This window comes from Anser cygnoides, chromosome 10, assembly GCF_040182565.1.
Source record: "Anser cygnoides isolate HZ-2024a breed goose chromosome 10, Taihu_goose_T2T_genome, whole genome shotgun sequence".
Taxonomy (NCBI): Eukaryota; Metazoa; Chordata; class Aves; order Anseriformes; family Anatidae; genus Anser; species Anser cygnoides.
The window spans coordinates 21,659,715-21,686,363 of record NC_089882.1 but is presented as its reverse complement, the minus strand read 5'-3'; the positions used below and the strand labels follow the sequence as shown (position 1 = coordinate 21,686,363).

General features: G+C 41.9%; 1 protein-coding gene across 12 annotated transcripts in view; it reads left to right on the top strand.

The window, feature by feature from the left end:
* The first annotated feature begins 9,885 nt into the window (after positions 1 to 9,885).
* IQSEC1 (IQ motif and Sec7 domain ArfGEF 1) overlaps positions 9,886 to 26,649 on the top strand; it is a 346,189-nt gene continuing 329,425 nt past the window's right edge. For 3 of the 12 annotated variants that reach the window (XM_013187634.3, XM_013187636.3, XM_013187632.3), the window contains exon 1: positions 9,905 to 10,560. In XM_013187634.3, the coding sequence (XP_013043088.1) occupies positions 10,295 to 10,560 (266 nt within the window). In that variant the 5' untranslated portion in view covers positions 9,905 to 10,294. Of the gene's footprint in view, positions 10,561 to 26,649 lie in introns of all 12 variants that reach the window. The other 9 variants (XM_013187639.3, XM_013187637.3, XM_013187648.3 and 6 more) reach the window with 8 other exon arrangements.

Here is a 26,649-nt window from a genome sequence, read left to right as displayed (position 1 = left end):
TAGAAATTACTGAAGACACATTTTAAACATCATTTTATAGTAAGCATCAAACAAAGAAATGATCAACGATGACTTTTTGACAATCATTTTTTGAAAAACCTTATCTGGAAAACAAATTGTTTGCAAAGTAAAAGAGAAAGGCAGAGCCTTCCCGGGCCATATCATTAACATAGGTACACAGACTATGTTTGTCAACAGATCTGAGGGATATGAATACAACTATGTGACTTTTTTCTTTATATTGCTTTTTGGAAAATATCCTTTTAAGGTGAAAAGCAGACTCAAACATTAATAATGCATCTTTTCCTGTAGTAACTCAACAATGAAATGCAGTAAGAGACTTTTAAACGCCAGGATCACTGATAGGCGAAACAAAAGCTCAGAGCTTACAGTCCTCTCATGGTATTCCTCAAAGACAAGGTTTAGATCACTCACCCCAGAGTATTTGATTACTGCCACTTTTGTGCTCCAGTGAAGAGCTACTCACATGAATTAATCCAAGATACAGAGGACAGTTCTTGGTTACATGGGGCTATGAAATATAGTGCTCAGTACATGTAAAAGCCTTACACAGAGATCTTTGCTTTTCCGTGTGGGGAAATGGGCCAGACTTATCACATACTTTGGGCTGTATCTTCTCTACAAAAAAGGTAGCAACATTTCCAAAGGTAGGAATTCACTTGTGACTGCAGAGAAAGTAGATTCTCCCAAACACACTGAGGATCAAAACACTTGAAGAAAATTGAATTCATTGCCATGCCCATTCCAGAAGAGCAGGGGAGAGGTTTAAAAAGCTTGCACACTTCTCCAGTCCAAGTTCTTCCTTTGTGATTGAAATATTAAGAGTGCACAAACACCAAGGCCCCTGCAGATGAAGGGAAGAATCTACCACCTCTCAGATCATACAGATTTTGCTGGGGTTTGAACCCAATTTCATACACAGACAAGATATCATTTTCTTCTTTCCAGTTATTTGGGTCTCTATAAGCCTTTGTAACCACATTAGCTGTTTTAGATTTTGTAAATAAACATTTTCATATGTTCATAGCTTTTGCCTGACATGAAATACGGACAATTTCAAAGTGACTCACTGACGCCAAGGCAGAGCAAGTCTAAGCATTCTTCTCATTGTGTATGGCATATTAGTAAATCTCTCCAAGCCTGCTGAAGAGCAAAAAGAAGGCACCTGCACTGTCCACATGCCTTGGAACCAGGTGGCTGAGGAGCCTGAGCACAGCAAGTTAACTTTGGCTGGTTGCTATTCTTTAGGAAATCTTGCAAAACGAGTTACTTCAGAGGGTGTCTGAGTTCAGAAGAACCCAAAGGAGTTTGTCACAAGCTCCTGATTAGTCCATTCCATATTTTGAAGCTTAAGATCTCAATCCCTGTTGAGGGACTGGAAATACACTAAATTTGTCATTTGTGCTAAAAACTTCTTTCTATATGGTGTTTCTCCTTGCGTTCTAAGAGCCTGGCCAATGGGAAACCTCTAAACGTCTGATTAACGCTTTGCTGGAGATCTCAGAGATGATTCAGATGATAACTCTCCTCCTGATAAATTACCCAGTATAATTTTGACAAAGTAATATGCAAAAAGCAGACATGAAGAAAACAGCTTTTTTTTTTTTGTATTGCATTTCTTGAATTTACATCTCCATAACAAATTCTTTGTAGAAGCAGCACATTCCTCTTCTTGCTTTTCCTTTTGAGTAGAATTTCAGTTCATCTTCAGAGTGAATCAAGTTACTTTTGCCTTCAAACTGTCATTGGCAGGGTCAGCTCTGGAAGTTCCTTTGCCTTAGAAAGCCATTCTCTCTGCCAGTCTGTAATCCCCCACATAAGCGCTCACTGAACATTTTGCTGCCACAATATTTTGTCATTCCAAATGACAGATTTTCAGTCTTTGACAGTCTCCTCTTGAGAGATGGTTCAGATAGGAAAAAGACTCCCTTCCAAAAGAAAGTACATTTCTCTCTCTTGCTCGCTTTAAGTTTAAGCTGGAAGGAACCTAGCTGGAAAAGCTTCCAGAAAATACTGCAGTTTTCTCAGATCTCTAAAAAGAGAGCGGGATCAATGCTTTTCAGGTGTACTGATCCAAATGAAGCCTTTACTCTGATAGTTCACACCCACTAGCATATAAAGAGCCCTGCTTGTGTGACCAGTGACTAAGAGACACGGATGTACCAAGTTTATGTGAAGCATTTTAATTGGGAGTTGTTAATAGTAACAGGAAATGTACAGTAAAACCCATGTCCTCTGTAAAGGACAACATACCCTTGAGACTAGAGTCCCAAGAATTCAAGATGATTTGTAGCCCTTGCTTATGCAAGACTAGGTTCCAATTGCAAGAACAGAATAAAAGGAAATAATAGGAAAAGCTTCTTTGCCACTATTAGGCAATTATGAAACAGCAAATATATTTTTTCATGTTAGCTCTGACAGAAATAATTCCCTTATCTTTAAACCTCCATAGAGTTCAATAGAGCTTAACTACATTGCTCTAGGGCTTCTCAATGCAGTTGCAGTACAAATGCTCATAAAACGGAGAGAGGCCGACGAGTTACAAACACTGGTTTGAAGATCAAGTGATAAAATACTTTCCGAGGCTTCTAGGCTGAAATTGTAAATAATAGACTGTTACTAATGATACAGGCCAGCATCAACACATTTCACCCCACTCCTATATGCTCTGCAACAGTATGAAAGAGGAGGGATAAGAAAAGATTGATCCTGTCTGACCTTAGCATTTTGTTGTTCAGCTTTTCATTTCCTGATTTTGAATCTTTACCTAAGACATCTTGAGGTTTAGCACTGTATATTTGGGTAAAAAGCAATTGAAAATTACTTGTCCATGTTGTGATGTATTTTTATTTATTTTTGGGGGAAAGAAGAATTTCCAGTCTGAATTTGCAAATTATTTTTAAGTACTGCTGCAAATAAAATGAAAGAACTTCAATTTCTCAGCTGTTGTCAGCTGGGATGTGATTTTTACTCCTTGTTTATAAAATGAAAAGTTATTTCTCCTTCTCTTCACATACATATACTGTCTTTTTACGTGTTTCTTCACCAATCTCTAGGTCGCCTTTCCATTTGGGGTAGGGAGGAAGGTAAGGTACACTGTGAATAAACACTGTAGTCATAGTAAGTAAAATACCTCCACACTTCTGTAAAATTGACACTTCTCTTGCCTCCATTAATATTTAATGATAAAAAGCTACCCTATATTTGCTATACTTTAGATTTTAAATAGACCCTTTTTTCCCTAGTGTTTACACAGCTAATTTTTGTCATTGAAGCCCATGTTATGTCTCACTGTACAGGACCATGCAGAGATCTGTGAAGCAGCTGGGACTTAGATTGATCCCAAGTTGTAAGCTGTCAGCACGGTGCTGTACCTGAGCTAGTCAGCAGCACAGACTGCAGGGCTCTACCTTGAGCAGAGGGCTCCACTGGTGCTGATACCTCATTTCTAGGACTGGAGCCAGTTCTCCACAGAGCATTTTGCTGTGAAAACATAAAGGTATTCTTTGCGATCTTTGCCTTGCACCATTCAGTTAGGGGAAAAACACCTGTAGCCCCAAGATACTCCTCAGAGCATCTTGCACACATCATGCAACCTCAATTTTGCAGAAAGAAAGATGGAAACTTCTTGCTGTTATATGAGAATTTTGAGATTGACTTGAGATTAGTGGTATTAACATTGCCCATTTCTATCTGCTAATATACACTAAATAGTAAAACATTATACTTTTTATGTATGTTAGTCTTGACAGCAAATAGCGTAGCCACCCTAAGAATGCAGTACAATTAGAAAAAACAGCTGAAGTGGTAAACAGCACTATTAAAACTGGTCAGAAGTACATAACATGAAAAGGTGGTCTGGACTGTATGAAAAGATCATAAACCTAGGCCTTCGTGATTTATATGTTGTTACAATTCACATGAAACAGGTTGTTTAGTTTTTTTCTTCCAAGCCTCTGTCATAAACTTCCTTTTCAATCACATACCTGCTTCCTGACTGATCTGTAGATCTTTCTTCAAATACTAGTTGTTTTAAACTATTTATAGCAATAAAAAATTTCAAATGAGTGCGAACATGTAGAGGATAGGAGAACTGGAGATATATGCTACCTAAAAGAACAGACAAGGGTGAATTTTCTAGCATTCAGAATTTATTAAATGCCAAAATAAGAATTATCCGTTAGTTTTGTTCTTATATACACACATTATGGTATACAGTGTGTTCAAATTACTTGCAACTTTATCCACTGGATTCACAGAGAATGGACAGAATACATATTGAAAATACCATTTGATACTGATTTGTCAGGACATTGACCCATTATTATTATTTTTTAATTTATTTTACTATTTCAACTTCTCCTTGACGGCAGAATTATCTTCCTAATGTAAAAAAAGTTACTGTTATCTAAGTGAGTTTCTGTCCGTAGCACCCTAGTGAGCAGCCTACTGTTGTGCCAAACACAGACATGAAATGAAAAAACGAATTAATACAACTCATTAGGGTTTTCATCAATTTGAGGTGTCTAATTTGAAATGCCTGTGACAAAGAAATACAAATTTCTGAGTACTTCATATTTTTTCACAGTTGTTTCTTTAAACTTTTCCTTAATTGCTTCCATGGATGGCTAAAAACTGAATATTAGCTAAATTCCATGTTTTCTCATAATCTTCTTCTGAAAAGTAGTATTTGCAGAAATTCTTCAAGATAATTAAGTCTGAGAAATAGTAAGCACAGAAAAATTTAATCCAATAAATTAAAGAACAGAAAAATATTACAATGGAAATCAAAATGGAATCCAGCATCTCAAAATGGAAAGTTTTGTGCCAATTTAACTCTGGCAGTGTATGTAATTATTTCTTTATGTAGAGTTTTTTGTTTTTAAAAGGACTTCTGTATGAGAAAGTGGTGTTTATTAAGTTTTTTATCCAGAGCAGACTTCAAGAAAAAGACTACTACTGTATTGAAATGTTTATATTCAATATCATATATAGTATTTTATGGTTTTATATTCTTGGAAGAGAATCATGTTGCAATGAAGTCGTATAATCACAATTTAATATTTGTTATTTCTTCCAGCTTTCAATGAATCCAGGATGTTGTAATTTTTGGAGAGTTTTATTTACTTTCCTCTTTTAGCATTCAGCTTCCTAATCTGATGTTTAAGGTTTCTTGTCCCTGCCAAAAAGCCTGTGCTTTTCATCTTTAATGTGAAGTATTTTCTTCTGGCACTTATCTGCTCTTGGCACTAGATATTTGATATTGTAGTATATATTTCTCTGCTTCCATCACAGTTTATCCTTCAACTTAAAATATTATGTTTTAATGAGAGGTGTCCTGATTCCAACCCTAACTTGGCTCAAATCTCAGCTTAAATACCTAGAAAATAATTTTCTGCACCATTTATAAAATAACTTGTTTAATTATTAGAGGAACTGTTACATCTGCACTCTAAATTTCATTATATTTACTGCTAAATTTGAGTTATGTGTTCCATTTCATCCCCTTTTTAAAATTACTTTCTACTTTCACAGCAAAATCCTTTCAGGATTGAAATTGTCTTGTTTTCACTCTGAAAGATTAATTCACCCAGAAAGACTCACAAAACTACTCCAAAGCTGTTTTTAAGTAACAATCTCAATTTGAACCATCATAAATTCAATTTTAAACAATCTTCTTTTGATCTTGTTCATCCTTGTAACAGGTCATGAACATCACTGTGATCTCCATAACCAGGAAGCTTAAGAAGCTCAAAGTAAATTTATAGCCCATATACCATCAGGAAATCTAGCACAATTAGAAATCATGTTTGTCTGACCACATATCTGAACTAAATCTTTATTTGTAACTTCCTATCTCTCCCTGGCTTAACTGATAAGCATTCATCTATTGTCATAGTGGACACTGCAGTATTAGCTAATGACATTTCCATAGACATCTGGCAGAAGTATACCCACTTTTTTCTTGCAGTGATTCTCTGCTATACTATTTTCCAAGGTCCTTAGGCTGCTGCTCCCCAAGACTTTATGAAGTAGTTTGCAGCTCCTCTACGGATAACGCCAGGTGCTGCAATTGCAAGCACTCCTCATGATTTTATTTCCCTTACCCCTACCTTGCTAGAATACAGTATCTGTCCCACAACCTAGAGTATTAGCGCACTTGTTCCCCAGCACACCATAAGCCTTGCATTTGGTGTCACTGCCACATCATACTCTACAAAAAAAATCCAGTCATCTCTTTAAATAGCATACTCTTTCCTTTATAAGACCCCCTGCTTTTTTCTCTTTCCACAAAGCAGCAAAATTTTCCTTGCCAATTCATTCTGCATGTTTATAATAGAGTTGTTTGATAGCTTACATTAACAGTTCTTTTATTTGACAGGACAGAAAGAAAGACAGGCTACAAAAAACGTTGATTCTTCTCACATCACTTCTCACATCCCCACCATCAGCACACAGAACGTGAAAAAGTACTTCCGGGTGTATGGTGAGTACACAGTTATGTAATAAGGAACATCCATGTCATGTGTCATTAGATGACATGAAAGAGGGCACATGGTGGGAAAGAGGTGTGTACCAACATATAAACTAAGAGCGCCATAAATTCTGGTAGTGGGATAACCTTAATCTCTAAACACAATGCAGCAAAACCAAGGAGACACGGAGGGAAGCAAAGGGACAGAGTAAAAGTGTGAACAAGAAATAAGTGGTTTCCAATACAATTTTTTTTTTGAGATAAAACGTAGAATTAAGATTGAGTGTATATAACTGCATGATTTCTGGGTCTACGTTTTTTATATTACACTGACCTAATTAATTTTACATGGAAAATAGATGCTTTTCCCTGGAAATATCTTTGAAAAAATTACTTCAGCTGTTTGTGTGTTTACTGATTACATTTTAGCCACACCAAACCACTTTTGAAAGAGTAACAATATAGCTCAGTTTTAACAGAGTACAATAAACTTGAAGCTGACAAAACATCCAAGTCAGGCATGTAGCAAGTACCAACAAGAGCCAGGTTTTTGAGAAGTGGACAGGCAAACATTCCTGTTCCCTGTGGACACCTAACAACACATGTAGGCCAGGTTCCCTTTGAACCATGATTTGGATCAGACCTTGGAACTCCTGCATTCACAAATGGTACTCTGCAAGGTATTGATTCACCAGAAAATAACTAGATCTGAGACAGTCTAAAATTAAGGCTATCTTAAGGATTCTCAAAAGTGAGTGGGATATTTTTTTTATTGCTAGTAATAAATTAGCCAGAGGACTGTACTTACTGGATGAATAACATTTCCTTTCATATTTAAATCTTCCTTGGCACCTTCTTTGGCAAGAATTAACCATGTACTGCTTAACTTACAAAAATGGATGGTCTAAGGTAAGATGTTAGCAAGTAATAAGAATGCTATTTTGGTAATTTTTGTATTAAAAAAGGTTAGGCTTGATGTCACTTAATTTTCTAACTGAGCAAATCCAAACAACCTGGATCTGCTTTTACAATCTGTCTCACACAGATAGAGATTGAATATATTATTAGTTTCACGAATATGCTTATTTTCTAAGTTTACCTCTTCTTGTTAATTTATGGAGGGTGATGAAGCATACAGGTGTCTTGAAGCTCACAGAAACAATCCCCTCAGACACAAAGCGCTCCTTTCTGTTTCTCCAACAACATACAAAACCACACCAGTAACACGACTGAGGAAAAACCAGGTCCCAACCCAAGGACACCTGCAGTGGGACTGTATTTTTCAATCTAACCTATGATTTCCTGGTAAGAACATTTCCAGTAGGTTTGATTTTTTTTCCATGTTACCTATGAGAAAGCACAAGTAGCTCAGGTACTTGCAACTGGCAGGTGAAATTCATTAACTTGTTAATGAACTCCTGAGAAGAGAAAAACCTAATGCTATCCTCTCAAAAGAGCTCTCCAAAATCAACCAAGATATTCCAAAATGAACCAGAAAAAAAGACCCAAAAGGAAAAGCCAGCCCTTCACAAGCTATTATTCCTCAGTTAGCTTGTCTAACAAGACTAACAAGCCATTGAACAAGCCATAACTTTGCCATTTGGGAACTGAGGCATTCACTTTTGTTCTGTAAAAGAAAGGAGGAGAGTCATAATTTAAAACGCCTCATGCCTCTTCGGCAATGTTGCATGGGTCCTATGAACTAGGTCTTAACTACCTAAGAAGAGGTCTTTCAAAGAGGTACCAGTTGTAGTAACTACTGCTGCTGCTCCACTTCAACTGTCCGTTCTGTGAAATGATTAATAAGGTTTTTACTGTACATTAATGAATTTTGAGTGTCTTCACATTTTATTTTGTATATAATAAGCAAGTTCTCTTGGTCTCTTTATTGATTTAACACCTGACGAGCATTCTGGCTTTCTCAAATAATGTTGTGCGGGTTGCCTCAGTACCATATTGCGATAACCATTTCATGCCATAAAGAGCAAAGTGTTCTTCAGCAGTTATATTTTGAACTCAGAGTATTTATAATACATATATATTCAACAATTCTAATGAAAAATTCTGATCAGGTTGATGGAAAAGAAGCTTGTCTTCTCGAAAGAGCAGATAAAGACTTCTCTGTGAATTTGTGATCCCCAGGAGGACTGGGAATTAGTCCTTCATGCTTCAGTTACTTTGATAGTGACAACAGCCCTTTGTTGCACATATGTCCAAAGCAAAAGCAACAGTTTGAGGATAACTAATTTCTACCTTAAAATCAGAATGAATATGAAACTTGCCAGGTGAATCTCTTCCCCTCTAGGCTTATCCTCCCCTCATGCCTCTTTTCTCCATATTCATAAGTAAGCCATAGGTGGGAACCTGTGATGTACATCCTCTGTTTTGGAAATCCATTCCAAAAATTTCAGCCCCTCACTCCAAGGACAGCTAGGGGGAGCTCAGAGTCTCCAACCTCCCTGGTAGGGCTGCTGTTAGTCCCCCACTTCTTCAGCCTGCTGCATCAGCCATACTCCAAAGCAATACATCCTGGCAAATGGTAACAAGAGCTGACTCCACAAGAAAGGACTAGTACATTTGTGACAGCAGCAGCAACTGCTGTAAGAAAATGTTACTAATTGAAACTTGCAAAGTTTAAAGGTGGAGAGAAAAAAGAAAAAATATTAAGGAGATAAGGAGAGGAGGAAGGGAGGAGAAAAATATTTCTCCACCTTCCTATCTTCTTCCTGCAGTATCTCCATTTCCCCTTCCTATTCCCTGTTTCCATGAGCATTCCCAACATGTATTCACACTGGGATCATAGAGGAGCCACATCTCGGCAACTTTTCTTGGCCCGATGCGGCCTTAGCGGGAAGCAGAGTCTCACCAGCGGAGGTTTTAAACGTCAGGGCTGCTGACGGAAAGGCAGAGGTCTCTGCTACACAGCAGTTAGCACGAGTCTGACTCCGGGCATGCTGCTGGAGAGCTCCCATCTCCGGGCAGCCAACACCCTGATGCTATTTCAACAATAAACAATCGCTCCCCAGACGTGCCAGGGAAAAATCCTTGCTCTTACATCAGGTCTCGCAGCCCGGCTTCCCCACCCTCCCCGCACCCCGCGCGTCTCCGGGCCCGCTCCAGCGAGCCCGGGGGGGCCCGGGGCCGCCCCCGCAGAGCCGGGCAGAAGGACGGGGGGGTGCCGAGGCCTGCCCCGGCCCGGGGGCTGCCCCCCGCATCTCTCCGGGGGCGCTCCCCGGCGAGCGCCGCGCCCCGGCAGCGGGGTGCCGGGGGGATGCGCCGCTCCGCGGAGCCCCCTCCTCACCGGCCCCCCGGAGGAGGCAGCAGCCCCGGCTACTTAAAGCGCGGCCCCGGCTGCCGAGGCAGGAGAGCGGCGTGCTGCGGGCTCCCATGCCCGGCTGCGAGCTCGGCGGGGGCGCGGGCGCTGCCTGGCGAGGGGCTGAGCCGGCTGCGGCTCCGGCAGGGCGGGACAGCGCCCGTGCGCCAGCACCGGCGGGGCTCCGAGCGGCACCGGCGGCTCCCCCCGGCTCGGCACCCGCAGTCCCCGCCGGCCCTGCCCTCGCTCGGCTGCGGGAAGCCGAGCATCAGCAATGGCGGCTGGGGCCGGCAGCCGCCGCGCACCGCTCCTCCGCTCGCCCGGGCAGCGGCTGCTCTAGGAGGGGAAGAGGAGAGCCAGCAGGGGGGCCGGTTTCCGGCGGGTTATTTATTTCTTCCCCTCTCGCTTAAGTTCCCAGCGGAGCGGGCTGGCTGGCACCTGCGCCCCCCACCTGCTTCCCGGAGGGTGAGAGGTGCGGGGAGGCCATGGAGAGCCCGGCGGAGAACCCCAGCAAGGCGGCGGAGTACCTGAAGGAGCTGAACAAGATTATTGAAACGCAGCAGGAGCTGCTGGAGAAGCAGAAGCGGAGGATAGACGAGCTGGAGCAGCAAGTGGCCAAGTTGTACCACGAAAACGCCTGTCTCCAGGATGAGCATCACCGGCACCTGGCCACATGCAGGCTCCAGCAGGGCGTCCCCCCCGCGTACCCGGGGGTGCTGAGCGCCATCCAGGAAAACGCAAAGCACGAAAAGTAAGCGCTGCCCGCGTTTCTTTGCCCTTTTCGAGGAGGGTCTCTCAGTAGCGGGGCTTTCCTCCTCTTTCGCCTCCTGCCTTCGGGTTCCTAAAGCCGCCCCGCGTACAAGCAAGCAGCGCAACTCCCCGCAGCGGGCGGCTCGCCGGGAAGGAGGGGGTCTTCGCCGAGCGGCGGAGGGGGCGGCTTCAGCCTCTAACGCCCCCAGCCCCTCGGGATGCCGGTGCTTCACTGGGGCTCTAGCGGGGATGCTCGGGGGCTGAGCGCTGGCAGCGCAGGGGGCACCCCGGGCAGGCTTCTCCCCGCCGCCGGGTCCCCGCAGCCCCGGGGCACGCCGCCCCCCGGGCAGAGCAGCAGCGGGACGAGCCCTGTCCTTCTAGGGCTCGTTTCCCCCCGGTCGTGCACCTCGGGAGGCCGTCCTGCCCGGGGGGAGCCCCCAGAGCTGCGACCCGGCGGGGTCAGCTCGGCACGGCGCAGCCCGCCCGGAGCTCGCCCCTTTCGGGGCACGGCTGCTGCCGGCCTCTGGCAGCCGGAATTAAGCGGGCGCCGCTTTGCAGCGCGCAGAAAGCCGCTTAAGCAATTGCGCGCCGCGCTTAAGTACCAGCCACGGGAGAACAGCGATGGAAGCGAACCCGCGGCGCTTCCCCGGCCTCCGGCTACTCGCGGCGAAGTATTTGGGACTTAGTTTTACTTGGGCGGAGTGGGAAAAGCATGCATCTTATTACGAGCCCACTCCGCCGCCCTGGTACGACACAAGGGGCTGCTTGTCAGCCGCTCCCCCCGTTGAGAGCCGCGCGCCCGGCACGGATCGGGCTCTCCTCCTGCCGCCGGCCCCCCCGGGCCGCCCCCGCTCCCCGGCACCGGCTGCGCCCCCTGCTGGGGCCAGGCGGGGCGCTGGGGGCGACCTGCGGGGCCCCTCACCCGGCCTCGGGGCGCTGGGGGGCAGAGCCGCCCGGCTCTGGGTCTGCTGCGCCCCGGGGACCGCTGTGCCGGGGCTCGGCCACGGGTGGCTTCGCGGGGCCCCGCGGGGACGCTGCAGCCGAGGGAGGCCGGGGAACGGCCTCCCGGCCTCGGCCGTGTTGCTGCCTCCGTGCCCCCGCTCCGGGTGGCGGGGGAGGAAGCGTCGCTGCCTGCGGAGCCCCGAGATAACGGGTTTGCCTAGGGTACGGATGTGCGAGGTGAAGGAGGGGGGGTATGGTCGTGGGTCATTCCCTGCCCCTTTGGCGTGCTCCTGTTCCCAAACGCATTCCTGCTGCCCGGTGTGGCGGAGTGAGAGGGGAAGTAGTTCTGCCTCCCCTCTGGCTGTCAGCGTTAACATTTAGGGGGTTTTAGCGATGCTGGAGTTAGACATTTAGGTTTGTTTGTTTTTTTTTTTTTAAATAGATGTCTCCAGGAGAGCAAGGCAAATAGCTCCCTAAACACACTGGAGAGCATATGCTGTCGTTTAACAACTACTCCTCTTGTAATAATCAGAAAGTGCTATTTCCAGAAAGCATGGAACAGAAATTTACAGGAATACAGAAAGTATTTACACAAATCCTACCCCATGCACTCATGTCCAGTACCCGAGGATTTCTTGTGCCTGTTCTCCTAGTACAAGATGCCAACTCAGCTATCTTGTCCCATTTGTCTCTTGCAAACAACATTACTAAAAATTGTACAAATGGCTTGCCTTGTTTGATAACATTTCTCTTCTCCACCAGCCCAAGACTCATTTGCAGAGCCCTTTTTGGGCAGACAGCTCTGAGGACTTGGAGGCTTTTAAGTCACTTAAGTGGATTTGATGCTAGGATCAGAATTAATCTGGGATATTTATGGCAGAGTTGTATCGCTTTGAGGCATAGCCTGCAGGGCTTAGTGTGGAAGCTGGGAGACAGCCCTCTGTGAGTCTGGTCCTGGCTGGGCTTTCAGCCTCTATGACTGTCTGTAGAGAGCCAGATTTCCGGGGCCACCTCCATGGGATGAATACTGCCCTCCACCCGAATTGTCATTTCCCCTCTTTATTTTGTGTGGAGCATGCCTGGTCCCGTCTCCAGGACAGCCTGCATCACCATGTAGGTGAAGCACACTTGGGGTTCCCCAGCTGCATGGGGTGGGGGCCGTGGCAGCAGCTGCTGGGGCTCCAGCTGCCGGGAGCAGGTGCAGCAAGCCAGCCACAGGACTGGTTTAATCTCTGCCTGGATGCAGGAGATGGAGGAAGTCTTCAACTTGGAAAATAGAAAACACCCTTGTTTTAAAGCCTTCTCCCAGTCCTGCTGTTATCTTTGCTTTCTTAGAATGTAACCTGCAGGTTCTGGCTGGCTGTAGTAGGCTGGCTGGCTTCCTAATTAGTGAGGAAAAATCTCAGTTCCTCCAGAATTAAATGTCACATGCAGCTGTCATATATTTGGTGCTTTGCTAAACTTCCATAACAGTGCAATAACAAACGTGAATAATATGTGCTCTGAATATCCGTGATGTTAGGAGAGAGGTGGCATTCAAGGTGGCATGTCTTTGCTTCCTTCTGCCCATCGTGCGCAGACCCCTCTGCCTTCCTCCTTCCCGAGGCAGCAGCACCGCTTTGTGCCCAGGTACCAGCAGTGTTCAGTGCTCGCTCTTATCCTTTGGTATTTCAAAACTAGAATGATGGGGATCCTTTTTAAAGGAAACGGGGATTGTCTTAGCCAAATACTTCACAAAATCAGTACTTCTAGGAAGTCATCTATGGAATTTGTGCCTTGAGATTTGAGCAGATTTTCTGAACAGCTTAGATTCAAGTTGCCAGAGGAGTTCAACCTGCGTAAAGCAGGTGTGGATCACTGACACCGTAGTGTCAAGAGAGCTGTTTGATATTACCAAGTGGTGGCTAAAAAAGGAAGCATAGAAATGTTAGACAAGTTCTGAAACTTTTCAGTTCTCTCAATGGGAAGAATATAAAGCTGAAGACTGTTTAACTTGGAAAAGCTGCATATTTTTTGAAACTCTTTAGCTTGATCTGATGGAGTGAGGAGTGAGGGAACTGTTGATGAGCACCACATTAGAGTTCTATAAGAAAATATACAAAAAAAAGGTAAAAATACTTTTGTGTTCCTCCAGAAAAGGACCAGAGTAGAAAGGATGTTTCTTTCGTGTAGGTTGCTATTTGAGGGAGGCGAGTGCACAGTGATGGGTGAACAGGTGCAGATGTGCTCCTTCTCTTGCAAGGAGGACAGAATAACAAAACGAAACAAAAAAAAAGTCTGAGGGCTCTTTCACTTAATTTTGTACCAATTTGCTGTGTGTGAATCAACCTTAAAATCCACAAATGTAATTGAGGATAATTAGTTGATTGCAAGGCTTTCTTAAATGTAGTGAATCAGCATGTTAAGAAGTTAAGGATAACAATAGGTATTTAGCTAATTAAGTTGCATAAGCCTAACTTTTGGTTAACCCATTTCATTTAACATTTGATAAAACACCAAAAACTTCCAAAACTCAGATCCTCAGTGTAAGGAAGACATGTTCAATACATACACTTTGGTAATGCACCTTTTAGTGTAAATGTGTGGAAACAAACTTATTGCATCTTTTCAAATATACAGAAGTTGTTTTTTTTCCAGCTCTGAAAACTCAACACTGGCATGTTTCCAGCTTACGGAGTGGTATTTGTAACCAACTTAAATTCTTTACTTTTATTTATTTATTTATTTATTTGATTGATTCACACAGCTCCTGGTGAGAGTTTGGGTGGGAGGTACAGAAAGAATTGCCTGTTAAGGTGGAACAATCTTGTAGAGCTCTTATTTGCAACTCGGTCTAAGTTCTGTGCCTGGCCTGACTGTTTTATTTTTAAATGGATCTAGGGCTGGCTTTGTTCTCTGGGGACAAATAGTCACAATTCAGAGCTATAAGAAATCCTCATTGTTTAGAAGATGCTCTGTCTGAGCTGAGGTGTACTTAGTGCAATCTAGTAAGTCGGAATTTTCTTTGTGGTGCTAATGTGAAGGCTGCTTTATGGCTTACACAAAATGAGCTTGGGACTCTGCATGCTGCTGCTGGCACTGAGTGATGCCCCTGCACACAGGCTCAGCGGGAAGCCAGAGACTGCAGCAGGGCAGAGACCAGCCTGACTTTTTTGCCTACAGAGATGTTCTCTACTGAGACAGACTGTTCATGTGATGTAAATCACTTTTCGTTGCTTGTGCTGCTCTTGGACAGAAGCTTATTTTGGCTTGCTTTGATTAAAGTAGAGGTATCTAACATCTATTAAAGCATGCTCACGCTTGGGCAAGATTTCACTTCCTCTGCCTTTTTGTCAGAAAGGATGTAGATGAGGTGCTTTCATTAGGCCCTCTTTCTCAATCAGCTGAGAAGGAAAGTGTGATTTGTGACTGATAGTCTTGCTGGAAGAAGCCTACAGTAGAAGCACAATTACTAAAAATTGCACCTCTACTTATCTAGCTTATTTTGCTCACGAAGAATATCTTTAAGTGGAAATCACAGTTTGTATCCAAAGCAAACACTTTACTGTGACTACATACTACATATTCTTTCAGTCCTATCACAGATGAGGATGATGTAAATCTGGGATTGGGCAGAATGTAAATTTACATCTCCAAATAACTAAAACCAATTCTGTTCATTTTATTTTCAGTAAGTAACTGGAACGGTGTGACTACTGAGCTATGAGAATAAGGGTTTGACACTGAGGGGAGTGAGGGAGTGCTTTTGCTCTCGAAGCATGTGTTTCAACATTAGTGTGATTTGTACATCAGCAGATGAGTGAGCATCTCTTAAAACAGGCATTTGTTGTTCTGGCAGACAGTAGGAAATCAATACTGTGAAGACGTGTAATAAGACATGAACTTGCTAACTAAACTCAACTAAATTATTTTGGGTGTCTGTTGAAATATTGGCATATCCTCTTACTTAGCATCTGCTAAATGTTAAGCAAAATGATAATGCAGAAAGACAAATTAATTTCGCGACTTATGTGTACCATATGACTAATGAAACAAGTTTCAAATAAAAGGGGGAGGAGGACAAAGCACAGTGATAACAAAATGGTATGCCAGTATCAAGAAAATTCCTGGAAATCAGAGGAGGGAGAGGAAATATGGTCTGTGAAGAAAACAGCAAAAATGCATACTGATTTGACAAAGGGAAACAAATGGAGCAGAAGGTAACCTGCTCTATAGGAAAATGAGTTAAAATTTGGTTTGAAAACTTGGAATCAAGTATACTGTCCCACTTAAAGCGGACCAGACCTAAAGAGTTAGAAGTACTCAGTGAATGTGAAATCTTTCTCTAATGTAACTGTCTTTTCTGCTGACTCAGAACACAACTTTTAACCTTCCTAACTTCAGCATTCTTGTGTTCGGAACTTTAAGAACAAAGCACTGTTCCATGCCAGTTAGTGCTTTGACGATCTTCCTTAGGAATTCAATATCAAGGAAACTGAAATGCATTTTCAAAGATCTGCTTGTGGAAACCAATTGGCAATGTTCATGGATCCTATGTCTTCAGTGAGCAAATGAGAGCTGCTGTCACTACTGTGAGATAAACGCATGGAAGAAGATCCACTTCTACCTCCTCAAACGAAAACAATGCCAAGCCTATATGTGATGCTCTTTGTGCACATAGTTCACCAGCAGCATACTGATTACTCTCCGTTTCTCATGTGAGGTATGAGATAGAAGACCCCAGTCATAGTCTTCTTGTTATTACTAAAAATACCTGTGAGTTCAATGTGATGACCTATGTGAAATAGAAGCACTTCAACTCAAGCAACTAGGTCCTTAAATTCTCCTCAAAAGTTAGTAAGTTTGGAACAGCTTGCAATTGTCCTAAAAAGGCAGGCAATTGCTTTTGTGTCAATCCTAAAAATCAGCGTGATCTCCAGTGAAGTAATTCCCACTTGGCAGCAAAGTGCATTTTACCATTATTAAACTATATTAGGGATGGCACTGAACAACTACATGGGAACATGAGAGATGGGCGAGCAGGTTCAGAACTGCTCTTCACAAATGTGCGAAGCACAGTGTTTTTGAAGAACTTAGCTTCCTGCTGAGTGAGGGATGCTAAACTTTGTCCTTTTCCACTCAAAATAATATACTTTTGGGAGAATATGAAGCATAGATGTACACTTTTCTGGATCTGATTTGCAGCCTTGTTGGCCTGGTTATTTGCACAGGAAGACAATTCTCCATAAATCCTTAGGGAAGCTGTATTCTGGAGGGAAAAAAAATAAAAGTAAATTGCAGCTTTTTTGAAAACCTGAAGCAAAATACATCACACACAAAGCAGAATCTCTAGGAAGAGCTTTTTTAAATGGCAGACTGTGGAAACTGTGAGGAAAGAACAAGGTATTTCAAGGTGTTTTCTCACAGTGTACTGATAGGGGAAGTAAATTATTAAAGTTAAACTAGTGAATTATTAAATGCTTCTTGCAAATAGCATCTCAAAAACTTAGTTTTACTGGGTCTAAAAATGAAATTGGGTGCCTTTTATGTGCTGGCCGATGACACTAAGCTGGAACTGCTGTGCAGGATTCAATGCTGTGTGTCAAGCTACGGCCTCTAAACACCCAGTCTGTGCACAGAGTGGTTACAAAAGTACTTGCATTCCCCCATGGCATTGTTAAAGGATATCAGACCAGTTGCTTCATCTTCACTTCCAATTCTGACACTATTTAATTTTGTGGGCACCTGAGCAGTACAACCGTGCAGAGCTTCAAAACATTGCGATGCAGTGAACTTCTCTTGAGTTTGTGGCTCATTTGGGATTCCAATCCCTAGCAGGGGAAGAGTTGCTTATGCACTAGGCAGCCTGTACTCAGATAAGTGTTTTTTAGAGACCGCTTCTGTCTCAGGGCTCCTGCCTTCCCCATGCATGTGGTAAGGAGGTCATCTGCTGCTGTGCACTAAGGGGGTGCGTGGGAAGCTTCTTAGGTAAGTGGATTTTGCAGGCCAGAAGTACTTCCTGATGTGCAGCCCACACTTGCATTATTCTAATTTGATCCTGTCATTCCTCCCCATACCTTCCCTACTATGTTAATTCTAACATTTTGTGTGTCTGTGTGTTGTGCAGTCTGCAGATACTTTTAGGCTATTTTTGCCAATGTTCCTGTCTTTCATCTTAGCTCGGTGAGACTGTGAATGAGGTTGTCATAATTTGATTCTGCCTGTATCCTTGCCTGATTGTCCGAATATCTAATTCAATAATTCTGCAAAGAAAAATAGTATAGTCTGAGCAGGCTTTGATAAAATAGAGCAGCATGATTTGAAGGAATAATATATGATGTGCATTCTGGCTGGATTTTAGGTGATGTGGGCTGCTCACTACCCTCCCACACCCTTACTCCCCAGCTTCCAGTATTTCTTTGAAATGCTGAACTTCTCAGCTGTTGTGGCTTACTGTATTACAGATAGTGGAAGCAATGTTAGTTTGCACTAGCTAGAAATCTGGATAAGAATTTGTTACCTTTTTATGGTCATTACCAAGGTATTGTGATTAACAACAGAATTAAGAATAAGAGCTGTTTCTTTGTTCCCATCTGGGAAACTGTTGTTTGCCCTTAGCAAAGCTAAGCATGGATAATGATTGCTATTTTACAAATGTACATGTCAATGTTAGTTTACAATTATCTCTTAATTGGTTACTCAGATTCAGGTTAAAAAAAAAAATTGCATAAAATATCAGAATAAACGCACTTCTTTAATCTTGAGTTCCTTAATGGCTACGTAGAAACTTGTTTGTCTTTAATTGTTATTTGTATGGCTACTATAAGGAAAAAATATTGCTGCAAAGTGGCCATAGTATTTCAGCAAGTTTAGTGCTATAAAATAGAACAACTCTCACAACAGAATCTTAAAACCCGATTCTTAGGTTCTTCAAACAGCAAGTTCTATAAATGTATTTCTTTGTTTACCAAACTACATAATTCTGGATGGGCTAGCACCCCTCCTGATCCTAAAATACGCAGCATTTCAGTGTCTTAGTGACTTGTGCTCCCTCTGCTGGGTTCTTCATAATAGTTCAGTGCTTACTGGTTTTACAGTGTGTGTGTGTACATACATATATGTGTGTGTGTCTGTAGATATAATGTAGAATTTGCTTTTGAATGTCAGTGTCTGTATTCCTTTTTCATCACTTCATAGCATTAGAAAGACTATTACAAATGTGACTGAAGATTTCTCATAAGTTGTTTTTCTTCTGCCGTCTTAAAGCGCAGAGGCAAACTTTTCAAAAATTGTATTATTATTATATATACAGAAAATAGTCATCTCCATGTATATTAAGTCTCACTGCTGTGCTAGATAAGAAAAACACTACTACTCAGTAGTTCTCTATAGCAATTAATTGAAGCCTAATATACATTATTTGTATGCCAATAAGATTTCTAGCCAGGCTTCCCTGACAAACATAAATAGAGACAAAGGCATACGCAGAGCCATGCAATACATCTTTAACTGCACTACAGTAATTCAGATTTCCTAAGTGTAAAGAGCACTTTATTCTGATAATTGGACTAAAGCACCAGAGAAAGGAAGGTAGGGAAACCATACTCCTGTCCTTTTCCAAAAATTTAAGATATACCTTGGAGTTAAGGTTTGTCTGGGTTTCTCCATCTTTGCTGGATTTCTGTTAGCTGAAAAGAACTGCAAGTTGTGTGGACCAGTCATAGAATCCTAGAATATCCTGAGTTGGAAGGGACCCATAAGGATCATCAAGTCCAACTCCTGGCACCGCACAGGTCTGCCCAAAAGTTTAGACCATGTGACTCAGTGCACAGTCCGATCTCTTCTTACATTCAGACAGGCTTGGTGCAGTGACTACGTCCCTGGGGAGCCTGTTCCAGTGTGTGACCACCCTCTCGGTGAAGAACTTCTTCCTGATGTCCAGCCTAAACTCCCCCTGCCTCAGCTTAACACCGTTCCTGTGGGTCCTATCGCTGGTGTTTACAGTGAATAGGCCACCTGCCTCTCCACTCCCCCTCGCGAGGAAGTTGTAGACTGCGATGAGGTTCCCCCTCAGCCTCCTCTTCTCCAGGCTGAACAGGCCCAGTACCCTCAGCTGCTCCTCATACGTCTTCCCCTCTAGGCCCTTCACCATCTTCGTCGCCCTCCTCTGGACACTCTCTAACAGTTTAATGTCCTTTTTATACTGTGGTGCCCAGAACTGCACACAGTACTCGAGGTGAGGCCGCACCAGCGCAGAGTAGAGTGGGACAATCACTTCCCTCGACCGACTAGCGATGCTGTGCTTGATGCACCCCAGGATACGGTTGGCCCTCCTGGCTGCCAGGGCACCCTGCTGGCTCATATTCAACTTGCTGTCAACCACAACCCCCAGATCCCTCTCTGCAGGGCTGCTCTCCAGCGTCTCGTCGCCCAGTCTGTACGTATAGCCAGGGTTGCCCCGTCCGAGGTGCAGGACCCGGCACTTGCCTTTGTCATGGTTAGGAGCTTTTCATTTCTCTTTTTGGGCATTGAAACATGCAGCGATGTGGTGAACAGACTGCAAATTTTATTAACAAGCCGAACTTACAAAGAGTAAGCACTTCTCCCAGGCTGTGGGAACTCATCATGCCCATCTCTGCAAACTGATTTCTGCCACAAGATTTTAACTGACAAGTAAGTTGTACTGCCAAATGTACTTGATAATCACGTTAGAAGGGACAGGCTCCGAGTTGTGGAGGGTACTGGCCTGGAAGACCTATTTACGAACTTCAAGCTAGTGAAGATCCTCCCCTTTCTTGCAGGATGTGAACTACCACCTTGTGTACATAGTTGCATTAGCATGTTCTCAAGGAAGAGAAGAACTTGCTCACTTAATGTTTTTTCTCTAGCCACTTTTACCAGTTTTATGTTCACTTGAATAACACTTTACTGATCATTTGGATCTGCGACAATTTATATGACTTTGTCTCTTCTTGCATTCTTTTTATTGGTCATATGTAAAATGTAGGTGTAAATTTGAGTAGCTTAAGGTCTATGGATGTTGAAATGAGTACTGATAAAGGTGAGACTGACCTACTTCCTGAACTCTGTATTTATGTACATGCAATAGCATTTGAAACAATTTCATGATCCTGTTTGGAGTCTCTGAAATTTCATGTTTTGATCTTGTCAGCCCTGTTTAGAGGCTGTGTGCTAACTGATGTTAGCAAAGCCTCTGCTGTACTATTTTTGTTGGGTGGATGGAGCTTTACAGCACTTCTACCAAGCATTAACTACTTCTAAAGTAATGCTGCCATCGTAAATGAATCCCAATCCCACTTCCCTGGCTGCTAGTGTTGAACCACTATGCACCAAGCTGTGTATTCAAAGAAGTTTGAATCTTGGCAAACTAAGCTGTTTTTAATATCTTTTCTGTTTACTGAGAGTGATGCTAAACCACTATTTGCATCACCCTCTTAATTTATCCCACCTCTAATTTTCAAGCTGTTTGACTCCTGTAAAACAGACCTTTAGTTTTATTGTGTTTAGACCTCTGTTATCTTATGATCAAATCCCATCTCCTGGGGGGAATTTAGTTTTCTTCTGTGTTTTTCCATTGTTGAGTTGTCAACAGATAGATCTAAAGAGTGATGGAGCACTTTTTCCTGTACAATTCCAGTGTTCCTCCAAAGGAGGAGCCTAGTGGGTACAATCACAAGTGCTCTGTGTACAGTTGTGTGTGTTATGGAGTGCCATAGGGGACGTTGTAGGTTCCAGTATTTGTGAAAGTTGTTTCATGAAGTTAATTATAGATGACACTTAATTTTGCAGTGGTCAATTAGCTAAAAGTTGAATTTGAGAGCTGAGCAGTGTGTACTGTTCAATCAGCTGATGATCTGATGGGCTCAGCATGCTGCCTTTCCTCAGGGGCTTCAATGGCTGGGAAAGCAGGAGGAGTAATCCAGGTTGGGTCTCCTGCATAGTACACAAGATTTCTTCATCTTCTTGACTCAGTCAACTTACTATTGAAATAGTTATGAAAACTCTGAGCAAAGAGAATTTCACCAAATTTCAGTGAATACTGTAAGTATCCCTTTATAAAACACTAAGTTCAAGAACTTGGTTTCTGCTACAGTGAAGATGCTGAGGTTACTCAGCGATTATGATTGGTCATGTCTAGGAAGTGTTAATGAAACTGAAGAAGAAACTTTCTGAAGTTCTGACCCTGTTTAAATTAGGAGAGTGGTGACTCAATTATTATTGAAATGATATGTCAAGGCATACTAGAACAGTAACTTCTTTATGAAGGTGTAAAAGGAAAGTATCCACCTGAATATCTACAATTTTTTTTGTCAAAATGGTCTCCAGCAGTCACAAAAGCTGAAGGGGAATCCTTGCCTGCTGCCAGCTGTGACCTGCTTAAGAGCAATACAGGTGTGTGGAAGGTTGCAGCTGTAGATTACATGGTCTTCGATTGCTAGACTTCAATATATAGTTGGGGTTGTATACAGATAAGAAATAGGATACCGTAGTGAGATGAGGTGCATATGACTTCTGTTTGCTTTATTAATCTGTTCCCTCTCTTTTAAAGGGCCACTGCAGCACTGTTTTGTTTTCATTATATTCCTGTAGGCGCAATGATTCTCTGCTCATGTTTTGGGAATATAAAATGTTCTGGTTTTGTCCTCTGTGTGCTATGAATGATACTGGAAATACAGCACAATGTTAGGGATGCGTGTGAGATCCTAGATGATTGTCTTCCAGTTTAGGTTCAAGCAAGTCATATCACTGCCATTTTGATCTCTTAGCTTGTCTCTCTCTGATTTTAGATACTTGACAAGAATGAGGGTTTTCTGACCAAAACCAAGTAAAATCATCTCTTATGAATTGTAATGTATGGCAGTATTCTTTTAATAGTTTGGTAGAATAGACGTGCATAGCTTCGGAATCTTAAGGGCTCCTGGGAATTTCATATGCACTCAAGCCTGTTGCAGAGGTGACTATTACATCTCTTCTGGGAATGCAGTCTGACAGGAGTGGTGAGAGCTGAACTGGGTACGTTCCATTTGTGCCGTATGCATGTACTTGGAAGTACAAGACCTACATCCTAGGTGTTAAAGTGCTCCAGATCATGTACATTTTCCATGCAAAGTGTGTCCAGGGAAGGCTGCAAACAGGCATTAATATCCCACCCTGCAATGCAGCTGGGATGTTGTAATTGTGCTGAATTCAGAGGCACTTCTTAGCGATTCTGGTCATGATGGCTGCGGTGGAGGGACTGCAGAGAGCTGAGCTATCATTCTTCATCGCTCTTGCTGCTTACCTTGCTACATTCAGTTCATCTTTCTTTTACCAATGGTTTTGAAATAGAAACTGGTTCAGATGGCATCTTGCTTGATAGTCTTTTGTTCCTTCAACAATTTCCTTAGTGAAGCAGCTATGTGTTTCCTTGGAAAATAAATGTAAGCATTGTTGATTACATCCAAAATAACTCAATGTATCAGCATTTAAAATTTGTGGCATGAGTGCCAGGATCCACAAACACAATGGACCCCCAGGTGTGTGGTATGCACTGCATTTAAGATGGGCTTTCTTTGTCTTTAAGTTATGTGGTGGTACTTTGTGAGTTGATAGGGCTGGTTATGTTAAAAGTCCTCATGGTGTCAGTTAAGTGAAAATTCACAGAAGTAGGAATATCTCCTTGAGTATTTACTCCCTACTAAGAGCTATGATTAATGACGACTTCTTGTGGACAGTAGATGTAGTGTGGCTTTTTCAAGTATTCAGTCTTTTACATATATACCCACAGCAGAAACATTTGATGAATTTTATTTTCAAGCTGGGGGAAGTGTATACTCTTCAAAGAACATCTACTCTAATCTGTTCTTTCTGCTTTGCTTTTTGCTAGACTTAGGCAAGATTCTGGGTTATGATTCCTAAAGAGTAATTGCAACTTGATTGTAGTTAGTAAAATTTACTGCTGAAATCAAACATTTTTATTACCATTGATGTTTAAAAAGATGAAAATAGCCAATCTCATCTTAAATGGTGCACATAACTTCTATGGCACTATGAAGTTATCCAAGTTACCAGGTTCTCTTTACATAAAAGTCAAATGACCCTTATCTTTGGAGTGTTTACCTTCATGAAATAAATAGCTGAGAAGAGTTTCTCTCTTCTATAGTGTAGTCTTTTCTTGTGTTTATTTCCCCTATAAATAGCGATATATATATGCAGAGGGTAGAACTGTGATCTAAAGCAAAAGAACGAGATATGTTTGAATAAGGAAAATCTATATTCAGCTTTCAGGCTTGATTCTATTTCAAGCTTTTAATTAAGTCCACCAGTTCCCGACTACTTGTGGTTGTCGTGTGTTAAGAGCATGACTTTATCTTGCAGAAACTATTTTTTTTTCTAGTTTGACTAAGGTTGTAACAGTAGTGCCAGTACCAAGTTAACACTGACACATCATAACACTGCCTTGTGGGCATGTATTTGGGATTAGTGGCTATGCTAATCAAGTATTTGGAGATGTAAGCACCAATGGGAGAAATGAGGGGAGTTAGTACTACGGAACGACAATCAGAGCAGAAGAACTTATCTGTGAATGTCTTCGCAAAGAGCTTGGGAAGAAGAAAACTTCCAAGGCAATGATCTGAGCCTCTTCTGAGACTGCAGCAGTAATTCAATAGCTACTTCTGGTTTGTATTTCAAAGAAAACTCTAAAAGGATAGTAAAAGCTATTCATATTGGGTATGCAAGATTTTTAAATATAGGTCATAATTTATGACCTTTGGTTTAATCCTAGTGACACAAAACTTGGTGGACAGTGCTAGGCTCCTGTGAAAATCCTCTCCATTGTACCATTAGATGGAGCACACCTCAGTGTGCTTCTTCACTGTTTAAACAGGATTATATGCAGGCAACTGTAGAGACTCAGATACCTGAAGAATGGTAAGCGGGGGAGAATAAGTTTTGCTCCTGTGTTCCCCTGATTGCTGATGTAGTACCCTCTAGGTTTTGTGGTCTTTGCTTAATAAAATGAACAGTTGGAGTTAAATCTGGATTCTCTATTAAGCACTACAGGCAGCTTTTGACATCTAAAACGTGACTTTGCTGAAATTTCTTCATAAAAATATACTTAAAGGCGGGGAAGAGGGGTTTGGTTGTGCACAAGTGTTCAAGCAGTTCAGTCATCTGTCTAGTATTATCATGAAATATACGTGAATGCTCATGATAGCATGGAACAATTCATAATTATAAGTTGTACTCTGCAATGAGGTTCCACAATACTCTGCATTTTTCTCCTTCAACCTATACATGCATCTATGGCGGAAATATTGTTTTGTGAGAGTTGAGGCATAGATTGTATACATGAAGTCAGAGAGAAATCCAAAATATATATATATATTTCTTAAGCTGACTGTTGTGTTGAAGTCTGATCTGGGCAGTAGACTCTGTAAGAGGCTAAATGACAGGTAAGTACCTTCAGTGCTTGAGTTAGACCTCAAAACTTAAAGGAAACCAATAATCCTTAAAACTTGAAAGGAGAATAAATTTCATGTCTTTTCCACTTTTTTTTTTTTTTAAGAATTTTTCTCAATGTAGTGGCAATTTCTTTAAGACCATATAAACTTGCCTGCCTCAGTACTTATTGCTGATCAAATGCTACTGATATTGGTGTTTAAAAATAGATAGGTTTTTATCTCAGAATGTTTGGTGTGCTGGTTAGTGCCGTTCCCACCTGCGTTTCCTCAACCATGCTAAGGCTTACCACAGCAATTTTACATTTATCCAAATGTATCTGGCAAGAGTAGCTCTGAACCAGGAGTCTGAGAGACGTCTGTTTTCTTGTGTGTGTGTATGTATATATATATACATATATACCTTAACATGTTGGGGAGTTAGGTTACTTTTTTTTTTTTAAGGAAACTGCTTTCTAGCATAGAGCTTTACTTGTTATGTAATGTGATATCACCAGAATTTGCTGACAAAAACCTTGATATTCACATCTAGTTGCTCATGAAAAACACACTGATGGCTGTGTGTATGCAGGCATGTGCAGTGTTAGGAACTTGTTTGAGTATTTTACTTAGAGTAAGGAAAATTTTGCTTGTAAATCAGGTACCAATCTGTTTTGTTTGCTGACTGACAAGTACATAATCTGTGAGTCATATTTTTTACTTCTGAAACTGTCATTGTTTTAAGCATCTTTTGTGCTATGCAAACATCTTTTAAAAGCAGGCTGTCGCTAGATTTTTTGAGGAATCCTCAGAAATGCTGCTTTTTTTTTTTTTTAAATGTGGCGTGGCATGACTCTTAGCTGTTTGGTGAGTCATCTTGCTGTGAGTGAAGGAAATTAAACCTCTTAGACTAGATGAAGATTCTCTCTTAGATAATGTGATTTAACTGAGAATATACTTTCCTTGTGATAAGCTATGCAATGAACCTTGACATTTAAATGTCCTCACCAACACATTTAATTAACTTTATGAAGGTAACTGATATTCACAAAGGTCACTGGACTTCTGTTTAATTTCATAGCTTATCCAGATTTGTAATTTTGTCCATCTTCATGATTTGTGTTAGCATATGCTTTTTGTATTCTGGCTAAATAAGTACGTTGTGTAGAATAGGCTGTTTAACAGCTTCCTGTTTTAATAGTGAATCTCAGGTAAAACTGGTCTGATATGCATTGTAATTTGGGGGGTGAATCTAGGATCCACAGAAGACTGGACAATAACTACATCTAATGGGGTGGTTCTTTCCTCCTCTGTTTCCTCTGAGGGAGGGTTATAAACTTTAACTAGCTTAATACTAAATAATTTTTGAATGAAGCAAGCCCCAGAAGTATACTTCCAGGCTGTTGGATTTACCATTTAATTTAGAATCCAGGAAGCTTTATGAAATAATTCACTCCTGTTTTGATAGATTTGGTTGCCAGGCTGAGTGTAAAATGTGAAAGCTAGTGGCTTTCCTTTTAAAACTCTTTTATGAAAGGAACTGAAAAGACCATTTAGAGACAAATAGCCAATTTGTAAGTCATCATGCTCTTTGGTAGCTGAAATGCCAGTGCAATGTCTCAAATCTATGTCACCTGCTCAACTGAGCACAGGATTTTTACTTTACTCCTTGTGCTAAGCCGAATAGATGCTTCTATTGGTGGAGGGTTAACTGGGTAAAATTCTCA